This window comes from Rana temporaria, chromosome 3 (assembly GCF_905171775.1).
Source record: "Rana temporaria chromosome 3, aRanTem1.1, whole genome shotgun sequence".
In the NCBI taxonomy this organism is placed as follows: Eukaryota; Metazoa; Chordata; class Amphibia; order Anura; family Ranidae; genus Rana; species Rana temporaria.
In genome coordinates, this window is record NC_053491.1 from 115114213 (window position 1) to 115127006 (window position 12794).

The 12794-nt window shown below is 44.7% G+C and overlaps 1 protein-coding gene across 1 annotated transcript in view; it reads right to left on the bottom strand.

Moving 5' to 3' along the window:
* The window catches only part of PODXL (podocalyxin like), a 115426-nt gene that overhangs the window by 38015 nt on the left and 64617 nt on the right, over window positions 1–12794 (bottom strand). Inside the window, exon 2 of the mRNA XM_040343303.1 lies at window positions 824–1378. Within this exon, the coding sequence (XP_040199237.1) occupies window positions 824–1378 (555 nt within the window). The remainder of the gene's footprint in view (window positions 1–823; window positions 1379–12794) is intronic.

Consider the following 12794-nt stretch of genomic DNA (forward strand, 5'->3'; position numbering starts at 1 on the left):
AAAACGGTCCGCCGGACCGTTTTCATCGGACATGTCCGCTCGGAGATTTCAGTCTGATGGCTTGTACACACCATCAAACCGAAATCCCCGCGGACAGACAGCGCGGTGACGTGGAGGTGACGTTGACGCCGCCACGTCACCAAACCAGGAAGTAAAATACTTCCACGCATGCGTCATCCATTCGACGCATGCGGGAGATATCTGTCCGCTGGTTAGGCGTACTAACCAGCGGACATGTCCGCCGGACAGCTTTCCAGCAGACATGTTTCTTAGCATGCTAAGAAACATTTGTCCGTCGGATATCTGTCCGCTAGCCTGTACACACGATCGGATCTGTCCGCTGACACTGGTCCGCGGACCAGTTTCAGCGGACAGATCCGGTCGTGTGTACGAGGCCTGAGTTAGAGCGCTTGTTATGTTTTTACTGCTATCGAGGGCAACATTAGAAAGATCTACTATCACTTTCTGTTCTAATGTTTTACAAGATAGGGGGTTCTCCAACAGCAGCACAGGAAAAAAAAAATCAAATTTTATAATATTTTATTTTACAGTATAGCCAGGTTAGAACCCCAATCAAATTTTGTATTTTTGCCTAGGTCCCTGTTGCAGATTATTCCTAACTTCCTGTATTGTGAATCGATTGTCAGCCAGACAGGAGGTTAGGGCAAATCTTTATGATCAAACCAAGCAGAAAAATCCAAACAGGAGTTCTAATGCTTCCCCACCAAATTTTTTGTTTGTTGTATAATGTATCTGGACTTAATGAGGAAAAACGCCATTGGTTTTCAAAAATAAAATTAAATACAATTAAAACAATGCATACCTGTTGCACTAGTTCTTTCAGGTTGTTTAGTCAAGCTAGGTGATGTAACAGAGTTGCCTGCTCTGCTAGCACTAATTTCACCAGTTGTTGCCACTGTTAGAGAGGTGTCTGCTTGTTTTGTGACTGGTACGGGACCCGCCAATGAGCTGTTTGCCGGAACAGATGCAATGTTTGATGATGCTCCAGTGGATGCTTTATTTGATGGTGTGGTAAATGTGGCTTGGTGACCAGCAATGGTAGTAGCATGGGGGGTTGTAGCTGAAGAGTCTGTCTTTGCAAGAGTGCCAACAACGGGTGCGGCAGTGGCAGCGTCAGCGGCTGTGGCAGCGTCAGCGGGAGCGGCTGTGGCAGCGTCAGTGGCAGCGTCAACGGGAGCGTCAGTGGCAGCGTCAACGGGAGCGTCAGTGGCAGCGTCAACGGGAGCGGCAGTGGTACCAGAATGAGAAACAGTAGGAGAGACAGCAGCAGCAGCATTAGTAAGTTGATTGGGAACAGTTATAGGAGCCACGGATGCCGCGACACTTGCTGCTGAAGGATCTTGTGAAGAACTAGAACCTAAAACATACCAAAAAAAAAATTGTCAGTTATTACTATATTTTACTGTGTGTATTTGAATAAAGTCTGAGCTTGCCTAAAGTGGCAATAAACAGTACATACCTAGAAAACCTATTTTCTTACAAGAATTTTCTAAAGAAATTATTTTACATACATTTTAGGCTACACCGTCTAGACACAAATTTACAAATTCTGGGCATCACAGCTGATTAAAACTTTATGATAACTATGCTAAAGTTCAGATGGTTAACATCTCCCTGTCATATAAAAAAAATTATGTATTCTCATAGAGAGCATGACACAAAATCTGTTAACATCTGGTCTTGCTGGACACAAGGCACCTTAGACCCCTACTATTACAAATGTTTATATTTAGCTTCTCTTTACCCCTTGTATACTTTTTTTCTTCTTTCCCCTTGTTTCCTTGTGCCTACAGTGCATCCGGAAAGTATTGACAGCGCTTCACTTTTTCCACATTTTGTTATTTTACAGCCCTAATCCAAAATTTTACAAACAATACCCCATATGAACGTGAAAGAAGTATGTTTGAAATCTTTGCAAATTTATTAAAAATAAAAACATCCCATGTACATAAGTATTCACAGCCTTTGCTCAATACTTTGTTGAAACACCTTTGGCACCAATTACAGCCTTAAAGGAACACTAAAGGCAAACTTTTTATTTTTTATTTTTAAATAACAAACATGTTATACATCCCTCCACTGTGCAGCTCGTTTTGCACAGAGTGTCCCCTAACCCTGTCTTCTGGGGTCCTTCAGCGCCTGTCTCGGCTCCTCCTCGCAAAAGCTTTCCACCTTCATGCGAGCGAGCGAGCATAGTGGAAAGCTTTTGCAAAAGCGCTCCCGTGATACAGCGGCGGGCACAGCCGCCGACTGTATCACTCGGCCCTGCCCCCCGGCGCGCAGCATCATCCGCTGTGATTGACAGCAGCGCCAGCCAATGGCTGCGCTGCTATCAATCCGTCCAGCCTAGCCAATCAACAGCCAGGCTGGGAACCGAAGAGGATCACGTAGATGCGCGCGGGAATTTCGAGGGGTCAGGTAAGTAAAACGGGGATTCGGGGGGGGGGGGGGGGGGGCGTTACCGTCGGATGTTTTTTCCCCTTAATGCCCATAGGATGCATTAAGGCAGTGCTTGACAATTTGCTTGCTGAATCTAGGAGCCAGCTAAAAAAGTTAGGAGCCAGGAACGAGCCCCATCCCGCCAAGCTTGCGTGCAGAAGCGAATGCATACGTTAGCTACGCCCGCATATGAAAGTGGTGTTCAAACCACACATCTAAGGTATTGCCATGATTGGTAGTGCGAGAGCAATAATTCTAGCCCTAGACCTCCTCTGTAACTGAAAAAAAGGGAACCTGTAGAATTTTTTAAACGTCACCTATGGAGATTTTAAAGGGTAAAAGTTTGTCGCCATTCCACGAGCGGATGGAATTTTGAAGTGTGACATGTTGGGTATCAATTTACTCAGCGTAACATCATCTTTTACAATATAAAAAAAATTGGGCTAACTTTACTGTTGTCTTATTTTTTTATTAAAAAAAAAATTTTTCCCAAAAAAGTGCGCTTGTAAGACCGCTGCGCAAATATGGTGTGACAGAAAGTATTGCAACGACCGCCATTTTATTCTCTAGGGTGTTAGAATAAAAAATATATGTAATGTTTGGGGGTTCTAAGGGAAGGAGATGGACCTGCAATGAAAACAGGCAGGGAAGCTCCATTAGCATTGCTGGTTGGCTTGTCATAGCAACAGCCACCACAGGAGGGCGCCAGATTCCAGAAAGAAGCATATGACTGCAGAAGGCTGCAAAGCCGCGGCCTCAATTACCTGCGGGCGTGGCCCGACGCGATCGCGTGGGGGGGTGCGCACTGAGACAGGGTACCCCCCCAGGTAGGCGCTAGGTCGCTAATTCTAGTCGCAATTGCGACCTGGCGCCTGGGGTTTGTCGAGCCCTGCATTAAGGTGAAAAAACATTTACCTTTACAACCCCTTTAAGTCTTTTTGAGTATGATGCTACAAGCTTGGCAAACCTATTTTTCTGCAGGACCTCTAATGCTGCATACACACGGTCGGAATTTCCGATGAAAAAAGTCAGACAGAAGTTTTTCATTGGATATTCCGACCGTGTGTATGCCCCATCTGACTTTTTCCATCGGAAATTCCGACGGACTTAGAAAAAGAACATGTTCTCTTTTTTTCTGACGGAAAAAAATTCCAGCGGAAATTCCGTTCGTCTGCATGGAATTCCGATGGAGTGTGTGTGTGTGTGTGTGTGTAAAACCAGTATATATGATAAACATTTAAAATGTTATTATTATATTATTATAAATATAAAAAATAAAAAATCTTGTCTGATCTGATAGTTTCACTCATCTTTCATCAGAAAAGCCACCCTAAGGCCGGGTACACACGGACAAACATGTATGGTGAAAGCGGTCCGTCGGACCGTTTTCACCATACATGTCTGCCAGAGGGCTTCTGTACGATGGTTGTACACACCATCGTACAGAAGTCCGCGCGTAAACAATACGCGGGGCGTGTCCGCGGTGTCGCCGCGTCGATGACGCGGTGTCGCCGCGACAATGACGCGGCGACGTGAGCGGCCCGCCTTTAAAATGCTTCCACGCATGCGTCGAAGTCATTCGACGCATGCGAGGGACGGCGGGCGCCTGGACATGTACGGTAGGTCTGTACTGACGACCGTACATGTCCGAGCGGGCTGAATTCCAGCGGGCTGTTTTAAAACAAGTCCAGGAATATTTGCCCGCTGGGAAAAGGCCCGGCGGGCAAATGTTTGCTGGAATTCGGCCCGCTCGCGCCCACACACGACCAAACATGTCTGCTGAAACTGGCCTGCGGGCCAGTTTCAGCAGACATGTTTGCTCGTGAGTATGGGGCCTAATAGATACAGAGTATGGTACTATCCTTAGGAGTTATCCAAGAACAAAGCCTGAGTATGTAGGATTCCACTGAGGAAAAAAGTTGTTTAGAAGTTTAGACTTTCTCAAGGACAAGTTGAAAAACTCAAGACAGCTGGCAAAAATGACAATCATACATTATCATTTAACATATTTTTACTTTCCAGGTTTATCCTGACACAATAAATCAGCCAGCTGTGTTCCATTTTGTGTGTGACTTGTCATTGTCCATTCTAAATCATTTGTATTAAGTCAAGGCTATAAATAGTAGAAGAGGAAGTGAGAATAATATGCAAGGAAATTATGGAAATACACCCAATTCAGACAGGCAGGCAGACACTTTTCATGCACAATGCTGGCAAATAATTCACTTTCTGTTAGGGTTACATGTGGGAAAAGACAAATGACACAAGGTGGGTTTGAGGATGAAATGAAAAGAGTGTGTGTATTGGGGGGGGGAGTGGTCTGTTTAGTGGGGACTGTACCTGGCATAAACTAAATTGGACCTTCTGTGGCATCCCGCCTAATATTCAGATCCAAGAGCAAAGAGCTAACCATGTAATCGCTGTATTTGTCGGATATTAGGACAAATAATTGCTTATTTTGGTACATGCACTGGAAAGCTTATGCATTAGAATATTACTTTTTGTGCTGGTTTAACGCTTTTTGGGAGAAGTATATGCCTAGACCAGTAATGGCGAACCTTGGCACCCCCGATGTTTTGGAACTACATTTTCCATGATACTCAACTACACTGCAGAGTGCATGAGCATCATGGGAAATGTAGTTTCAAAACATCTGGGGTGCCAAGGTTCGCCATCACTGGCCTAGACTGATGAACATACACGACTTTGAGCATAGGTTTGCGCAGCATAATGCATTAGGGTGTGCACCCCAAAGCTCAAACACTGCCTACGGATCTCTCACTATCTTCATTCAGAAAGGGAAGTGGACAATAAATAATATATTTACTGGCCCCTTCCCCCATTCATTCTAAAACATCCCTGCAACAACAGCCAGCGGGAGAGGAGGGAAGCCAGCAGCAGTGCAGGGGGTAGAGGGAGGAGCTAGGGCAGTTGGGAGAATCTATGTTGAACAGGGTGATTAGGGTGTGCCTGGGCACACCTGGCACACCCTGTGCGCACGCCTATGGCTATGAGTTAATATGACATTTTCAAGAGGGTTAGGATTCATGTAGACTACATAGTATGGTGTATAATGCTCAGAGGCATCTATGGTATGTTAACAGTTTCTTACCAAGATGCAGGCTCTGAAAATACTTGGTCTTTGGTAATGTGACACAGACAGGGTCCCAAAGTATGGTCCTTGGGATCACCTCTTGGGAAGCAACTGATGGTTGGGCAAACCAAGGCAGAATACTGGGGTTGGGAGCAAGAGAAAAAAAATCAGGAGTTGAGGGAGATACCCAGAGGTTGTTGCTGGAGATATTTAGAGCAGAATGTCAAAACCAAAGTAAGAAGCAATCATATCAGTAAAACAAACCAAAGGGTTTAAAAAAATGTCAATACAAATACAGTCAACATCCGAGGCCAATGCAAAAGAACAAAAAAACATGAGCTAGCTAACATTATGACTGGATACTTGGGAGTGGAGCAGGTTGCCTATATGGAGGAAGCCCAGCCAATTATGGATTGTTGATACAGGTTTGTAGTGTCTGCAGACCAGAAGGACCCAGCAGATGGAGCTGAGGAACCCAGAGCAGAGATTTCTAAGAGAGAAGCATGCACGGGATGAGGCAGTGCAGACCATTTTACAGCTAGCTACTCAATGCTATTCCTGTTCCAGAAGACCAACTGCTGACTGGTCTACTGCCTGGTGGGATGCACATGCTGCAGGTGTCTTCCAAACAATACTTTTACAGTTAAGTGAAAGCCTACATTTAACAAAGAGAAAAGACAGCCTAGATTTCAGGGGCGGCCTGTTCATTGTGGGCACACGGGGGCTCCCCCCTATCCTTGCCGCTGCCCTCCCTATCCATGTACCCGCCCCCTTTCAGGGGGCTGGGCGCATGAATTCCTATGATGTGGGTGGACGGGGTTTGTTTTTTGACACAATGATTAGAGCCAGAGGCTCTGATAGGCTTCAAAATAGGGTGGGCTTGGGGGAAAGAGCATTGCGTCCGGAGCCCACCCAGGTGTGTAGCAACAGCGAATAATTTTTCACTGTTGCAACACTGATCCTCCTCCTGGCCAATCGGGAAGTGGGTCTGATACCCATCACTCAATTGGTTGAAAGGACAGGCGATCCTATTGGATGCCTAGGAGAAGAAGGGAGGAGCCACACAGGAGCCCACCCGCCATCCGCTGAAGCCCGCCGCTGCCCGACGGAGCCTGTTGGGGCCTGCAGGGTTAAGTGCAGAGGGAGTGCTGATGCCACCGACCAAAGGAGGGTGGGGGGCTGGGGCACTGCTAGATTTTCAGCCTTTACATTTACTGAATGGTGTAAATGTAGAAAAGGTTGAAAATATTAATTTCACAGCTGCAGTCAATAATGGGATCTCCCTCCCTTTTATTAGCTAAGACTGCAGCCCAACCGCTGTCTCTCCCTACATTCCCCTCTATACAGGCCTCTCTTCAGGCATGGGATTCAGCACTTCATTGTCCCTCCGATAAGAAATCATTAATGGATATCCCCTTACTAGTTTATGAGTATCTAATACCATCCTTTAGCGTTCAAACACCCATAAGGGTTTTTAAAGCATTAAAGACCTTCCACCAAGGTCTTTGTGTGACAGACCCAACCAGGACAGGGGCTTTAAAAATGGGGACTGCAGGGTAGCCTCTTGCCTACTGACTATTGGCCCTGGCCTTTGAGGGGGCACTATTCTTGGGAGGTGTGTGCCTGGGGGGACCATTGGAGTGTTCTTGCTTTGGATTTGGGTCCATGTCGCCCCAAAACACACACTCTGGGAACCTAGGACATGGATACAGATTTGGGGCCTTTGTGTTCAAGCCAGCAATGACTGCTTTAGCCTGTGAGACTCAGAGCAGATGTTAATAAAATCAGCTCAAAACAACCTGATGCTGGGGTCCTCTTGCTATAACCTGTTTAAAGTGTTATGTGTTAAGGGTCTTTGCCCCTTTGTGTGTCTCCTGGGTGTGAATTCCCATTGTTAATTGAGTCACCTATATTTTCCTGTCTTTATGCTCATCTCTTGGAGATGTGATTACCATTGTGTCCACTTTACCTTGTTATTGAACCATAGTGGGATTTTTATGTGTTAATGTTTATGATAATGTGTAATGTACTTTGTGTTGCCTGGGCAATCCCTGACTAATCAGGGCTTGTTGTTAATAAGCGTACTGTATATGTTTATCTTGGCTGTTCCTTAGCTATGTTAATTAAATACCTGTTTACAGTTTGCATTGTTAGGGTAATGTGATCAGGCTCTACCTGATCTTGTGTGCTATATATTTTGTGCAAATTTTCAATGTAGTAAATTCCAGTTTGCACGTAAGCTAGTGTCGTCTAGTCCTTCGGTGCTCAGTAGGGATGAGCTTCGTATTCGAATCGAACTCATCTTCGACTCGAACATCGTATGTTCAGTCGTTCATCGAATTACGAACGTTTTGGGCCGTTCGCGTCAAATTCGAGTTGCGTTTCACGGCCCATAATTCACTGCGGCATCGCAGTGCATTGCTGGCTGATGATTGGCCAAGCATGCACTATGACCCTCATGCTTGGCCAATCACATCTTGCAAAAAACGGAGAGCCATAATTGGCCAAAGCCAGGGTGGCTTTGGCCAATTATGGCTCAGGGGGTTTAGTACACGCCCCACACTATAAAAGGCCGCTTGCAGGAAGGCCTTGTGTAGTGTGTTGCGGTGGTTAAAAGAGAGAAGACAGAGAGAGAGAGAGAGAGAGAGTGTAATTTTTAGTAGGTAGATAGAGCAGGCAGGCAGGCAGGCTAGTCAGTTAAAGTTACAGTGTGTAGAGGATATATATGCATCCCAGGTGTTGTATATATATTTATACACTGTATAGTTTAGCTAGATCTGCACTTCCTAATTTACTGGCAGGCAGGTGATTGTGCTAGCTGCAGTATTCTCACGTGGTGTACTGCATGTGTCCGCTGCAGTGTGCACCTAAAGCTACGTGGTGTGTACTGCCTGTGTCCTCTGCAGTGTGCACCTAAAGCTACGTGGTGTGTGTACTGCCCGTGTCCTCTGCAGTGTGCACCTAAATCTACGTGGTGTGTGTACTGCCCGTGTCCTCTGCAGTGTGCACCTAAAGCTATGTGGTGGGTGTACTGCCCGTGTCCTCTGCAGTGTGCACCTAAAGCTACGTGGTGTGTGTACTGTCTGTGTCTGTGCTATTTTTCTCAATGATTTTCATCCATATTGCAGGGACCAAACATTACATTAAAGCCGCAAGCAGTTTTAAATTACTTTTTTCTTATAGTAATCTCATTTTATGCAGGGACAGTTCTAAACACGTGCCACTTGACAGGCATACTATAGACACCCAGCAGGTACGATATTTAAAGGAATTTTTCCTTTTTTTTTACTCTTTAAGCATCATTAAAATCACTGTTCCAAAAAAAAACGACCGTTTTTAAAACTTTTTTTACATTGATACATGTTCCCTGGGGCAAGACCCGGGTTCTCAAAGACGTTTTACGACAATAACTTGCATATTAGGCTTTAAAATGAGCACTTTTGAATTCGAATGTTCCGAGTCCCATAGACGTCAATGGGGTTCTAAATGTTCGCGCGAACGGTCGGTCCAAACGGGGGGGGGGGGTGTTCGGCTCATCCCTAGTGCTCAGCTATAATGCATAGTTCCTGGGTCCAGACTGAAGGAAGCTGTATCTTGACAGAAGCACCCGAGCTGGGTGCTGGATGGTCTGTCACACTTTGCAGAAGTCCCTATTGGACGCAAGGCAGCAGGTGGGGAGGGCCATGATGTCACCACTCTGGGTGGAACTTTCTGTGCATTTACGAGAGCTTCCTGAGAGTGATAGGAGCTATACTAAGCATTTCAATGTACATGGATCCTTTTTCTCTCTAATAAAATATTTAGCATTTTATACTATGACCATCCAACCTTGCTGGTGGGGAAGAGGAGAGGAAGTAAATATAGCTGCTGTAGAAAAGCGCCTAAAGCACTGGTTAATGCAAAACTGTTTAGGACCTTGTATATGCTGTGTGGTCCTCCCAAGAAGGTGAGGGCTTATCTATAATTCATGGTAGTACACTGGATACACAATGGAGGTGGAAAGAGTTCACTTGAAAGATTTGTATTACTTTTGATTTTTCACCATTTATGAATATGGGGAAAGTTTATTCTGTACACAGGATTGTAAATTACAAATTTAGTTCACATGTGAATTCTTTCTGTAAATGTCACTTGAAATTTGCTGCATTGAACAATTGTAATCTGAACACAGGAATTTATCACATTGATTTTATTTGTACCGTATTTATCGGCGTATACCGCGCACTTTTTTGCCATGAAAATCAGGGCAAAATCGTGGGTGCGCGGTATACGCCGATACCCGCTTTCCCGCGCCGAGTTTTGAATACTGCACCGACATATACCGAGCGCAGTACACTCGGGCAGTCTCGGCTCCTTTCGCGCTCACGTCCTGGATGTACAGGACGTCAGCGCAAGTGTTGCCAAGCATTGCTGACAATACACGAGTGTACTGCGCTCTGTATATGTCGGCGCAGTATTCAAACTCGGCGTGGGAAACGAGCGGGGAGGACGTGAGGATGCCGCAGAAGGACGCCGGACCCGACGAAGAGGACACCCGAAGCCGCAGACGGACGCCGGACCCGATGAAGAGGAAACCCGAAGCCGCAGAAGGACGCCGGACCCGACGAAGAGGACACCCGAAGCCGCAGACGGACGCCGGACCCGACGAGGCCGCCGATGGACGCCGCGCAAGACACCAAAACTGTAAGTACAAAGAAAACTTTTTTTCCACAGGATTCGGGGGAAACTTTAGTGGTGCGCGGTATACGCGGGAGCGCGTTATACCGCGATAAATACTGTAATTTTTTTAATTCGTTTTTTTATATAAGCTTGTATGAAGGACATCAAAAATACGGTATATTCCTTCAGATATTTTCTTAACTTGTTATATATATGTGGCAGGTTTTGGGAAAGCTTGTGTTCGAGTTGGTGAACAAGGGTGGGAGCAGCTTTTTCCATGTGCTATATTGAGTTTAGGGAGTTTACGCAGCACTGAATATACAGTATTTACATATAATTGTTACTATTCATTATTGACAAGCACCATCAATAAAAATAGACTTTAAGAGAGAGGGGCTTTGGATGTCTTTGTTGCCATCTTGGTTTGTGTGTAGTGAACATTTTTGGTGCTGGAGGCCTAGGAAGCAAGTTTCTCTTGGTTCTAAATTGGAAATGATGTAGTTTTCATGAGCATGTGTGTCCCCCACCATCCCTTTTAATGCAAAGTAGTTGACTGAAATGTTTTGTCATTTCCTCATGCCTAAAGAGGAGGTTTTAAAATGCAAGAGGGTTTATATGGAACTTGCAGTACTTGTATCGTGTGAGAAAGCAAGTTGCTTCCCTCTCCTTTCTACCCCCTCCCCTCAACCGCACCTCAGCAAACTGCACCAGGTAAGGTAAGGGGTTCAAAGTGTTTCTTAGTCAAAGGAAGAGTTACACAAAAACACTAATATGTACTTGAAAACCATTCTAATATTTCTAAAGTGCAATTCACTAATGGCAATAATTGAATTAAAAAGATGCATTGCTTTTATACAGCTCATATCATATGACCTTATATCCATAAAGTCATACAAGGTAAAAGTGGCCACAGTTACCCAAGGGGATTTTATTTTGTCTGTAAACCAAAACTTTTAGCACTGGTAACTGGTTATATTAATGACTGAATTCAATCACTAGTTCACTAGTGACTCGTATATTAGCAATCTTGGCAATGGGTTGTCCAAAGGTGTTGTCATTTGATGGATGTATACTGAGAAGAACTGATCGTGAAAATGTAAGATTGTAATGAGTTTCAACCTGCTGGCTTACAAAATGACAAGAGATAAGTCTTCATATTCTACTCCACACAATATCTGACATCTATTCCTCATGTGTTGAATGGAACTATCCTTATCAGTTTGGCACACATTTACCACAAGACACTGCAGTATGTCCTCTCCTAAGAAGACATGCTAAATGCCATTTACAGCCATCCATTCAGAGAAATATTACTGCTTCTCTTTGAGAAAAGAACTATAGAAACACTATCTGTTCACAAAAGATGTCTCTTTTCTGCAGAAGTTTGTTATCCTTTATTATCCTTTATTTATTATTGCATATAAATCATTTAACAAGATTGAGCTATATTTAATACAGATTATGTGATGTTATAATTACCCATTTTTACAAGAAGCCTTGCATAGGGAGCCTCTTTACATTGGGAAAATGTGATCACGGTAGACTATACCCATGTATGAAAGCCATAAATAAAATACGAAGGCTCATTGAGGTTTAGGCCGGGTTCACACTTGCCTAACAAATGCTCCGACATTGGGAGCTCATGTTGCATGATGTGTGAAAATCAATGTTTCCCTATGGGAGTCATCTTAACTGGTCCGACACATGTCAGTCCGACTTTGGATATGCACCCTGTACTACTTTGGTCCGACTTTGATCCTACTTCAGTCCATTGAATATTATTGAAGTTGGATCAAAGTAGGAGCCTTGTCTTTACCATCCGACTTTTGACATCCGACATGTGATTACAGCAGTAGTAAAAGGAATTTATCTTACTCTGGGATTGTTTTGATTGGTCAAAGAACAAGTCAGACTATCACAAAGTCGGATAAAAGTAGTATCCTGTTCATGAAAGTCGGATGGATGTAGGACCAATGTAGGACTGATGTGGCAGAGCAAAGTAGGATGAAAGTCGTATGACTGTCGTGTCGTATCAGTGTGAACCCAGCCTAAAGGGGAAGCCACATCATCAGGTGGACAGTACTAGGAGTATTCACTAGCTGAGAACATTGAGTCATGGAAGTAAGCCTTGAGTGCACCACTTCTGTCTAGAATAGATCAACAAGTCTTTTTGCATTTATCAAACACATTCCTTGGTATTCTTAACAGACCAAGAAAAATAAGTTTGACAAGATAAGCAAGTAAGGTTTAACCTTATTGTTAAAGCCGAGTTCCGCCGCTAACTTATATTAGGACACTTACCTGTCCTGGGCACCCACAATGTCGGCACCCAAAGCCAATCTCTCCCTTGGCTCTCGGGTGCTGCCACCACCATCTTCGGTAAGGGAATCAGGAAGTGAAGCCTTGCCGCTTCACTTCCTGGTTCCCTACCGCGCATGTGCGACTCACACTGCACATTCCTACTGGTCCTTGCTGTCTTTTGGGACCTGTGTGTCTCCCAGAAGACAGCAGGGAGGACGACGAAGTAGGCGCCGGATGTAGCGTAGGTCACGCGATCACCACAGTGAAATATGCCCGGAAG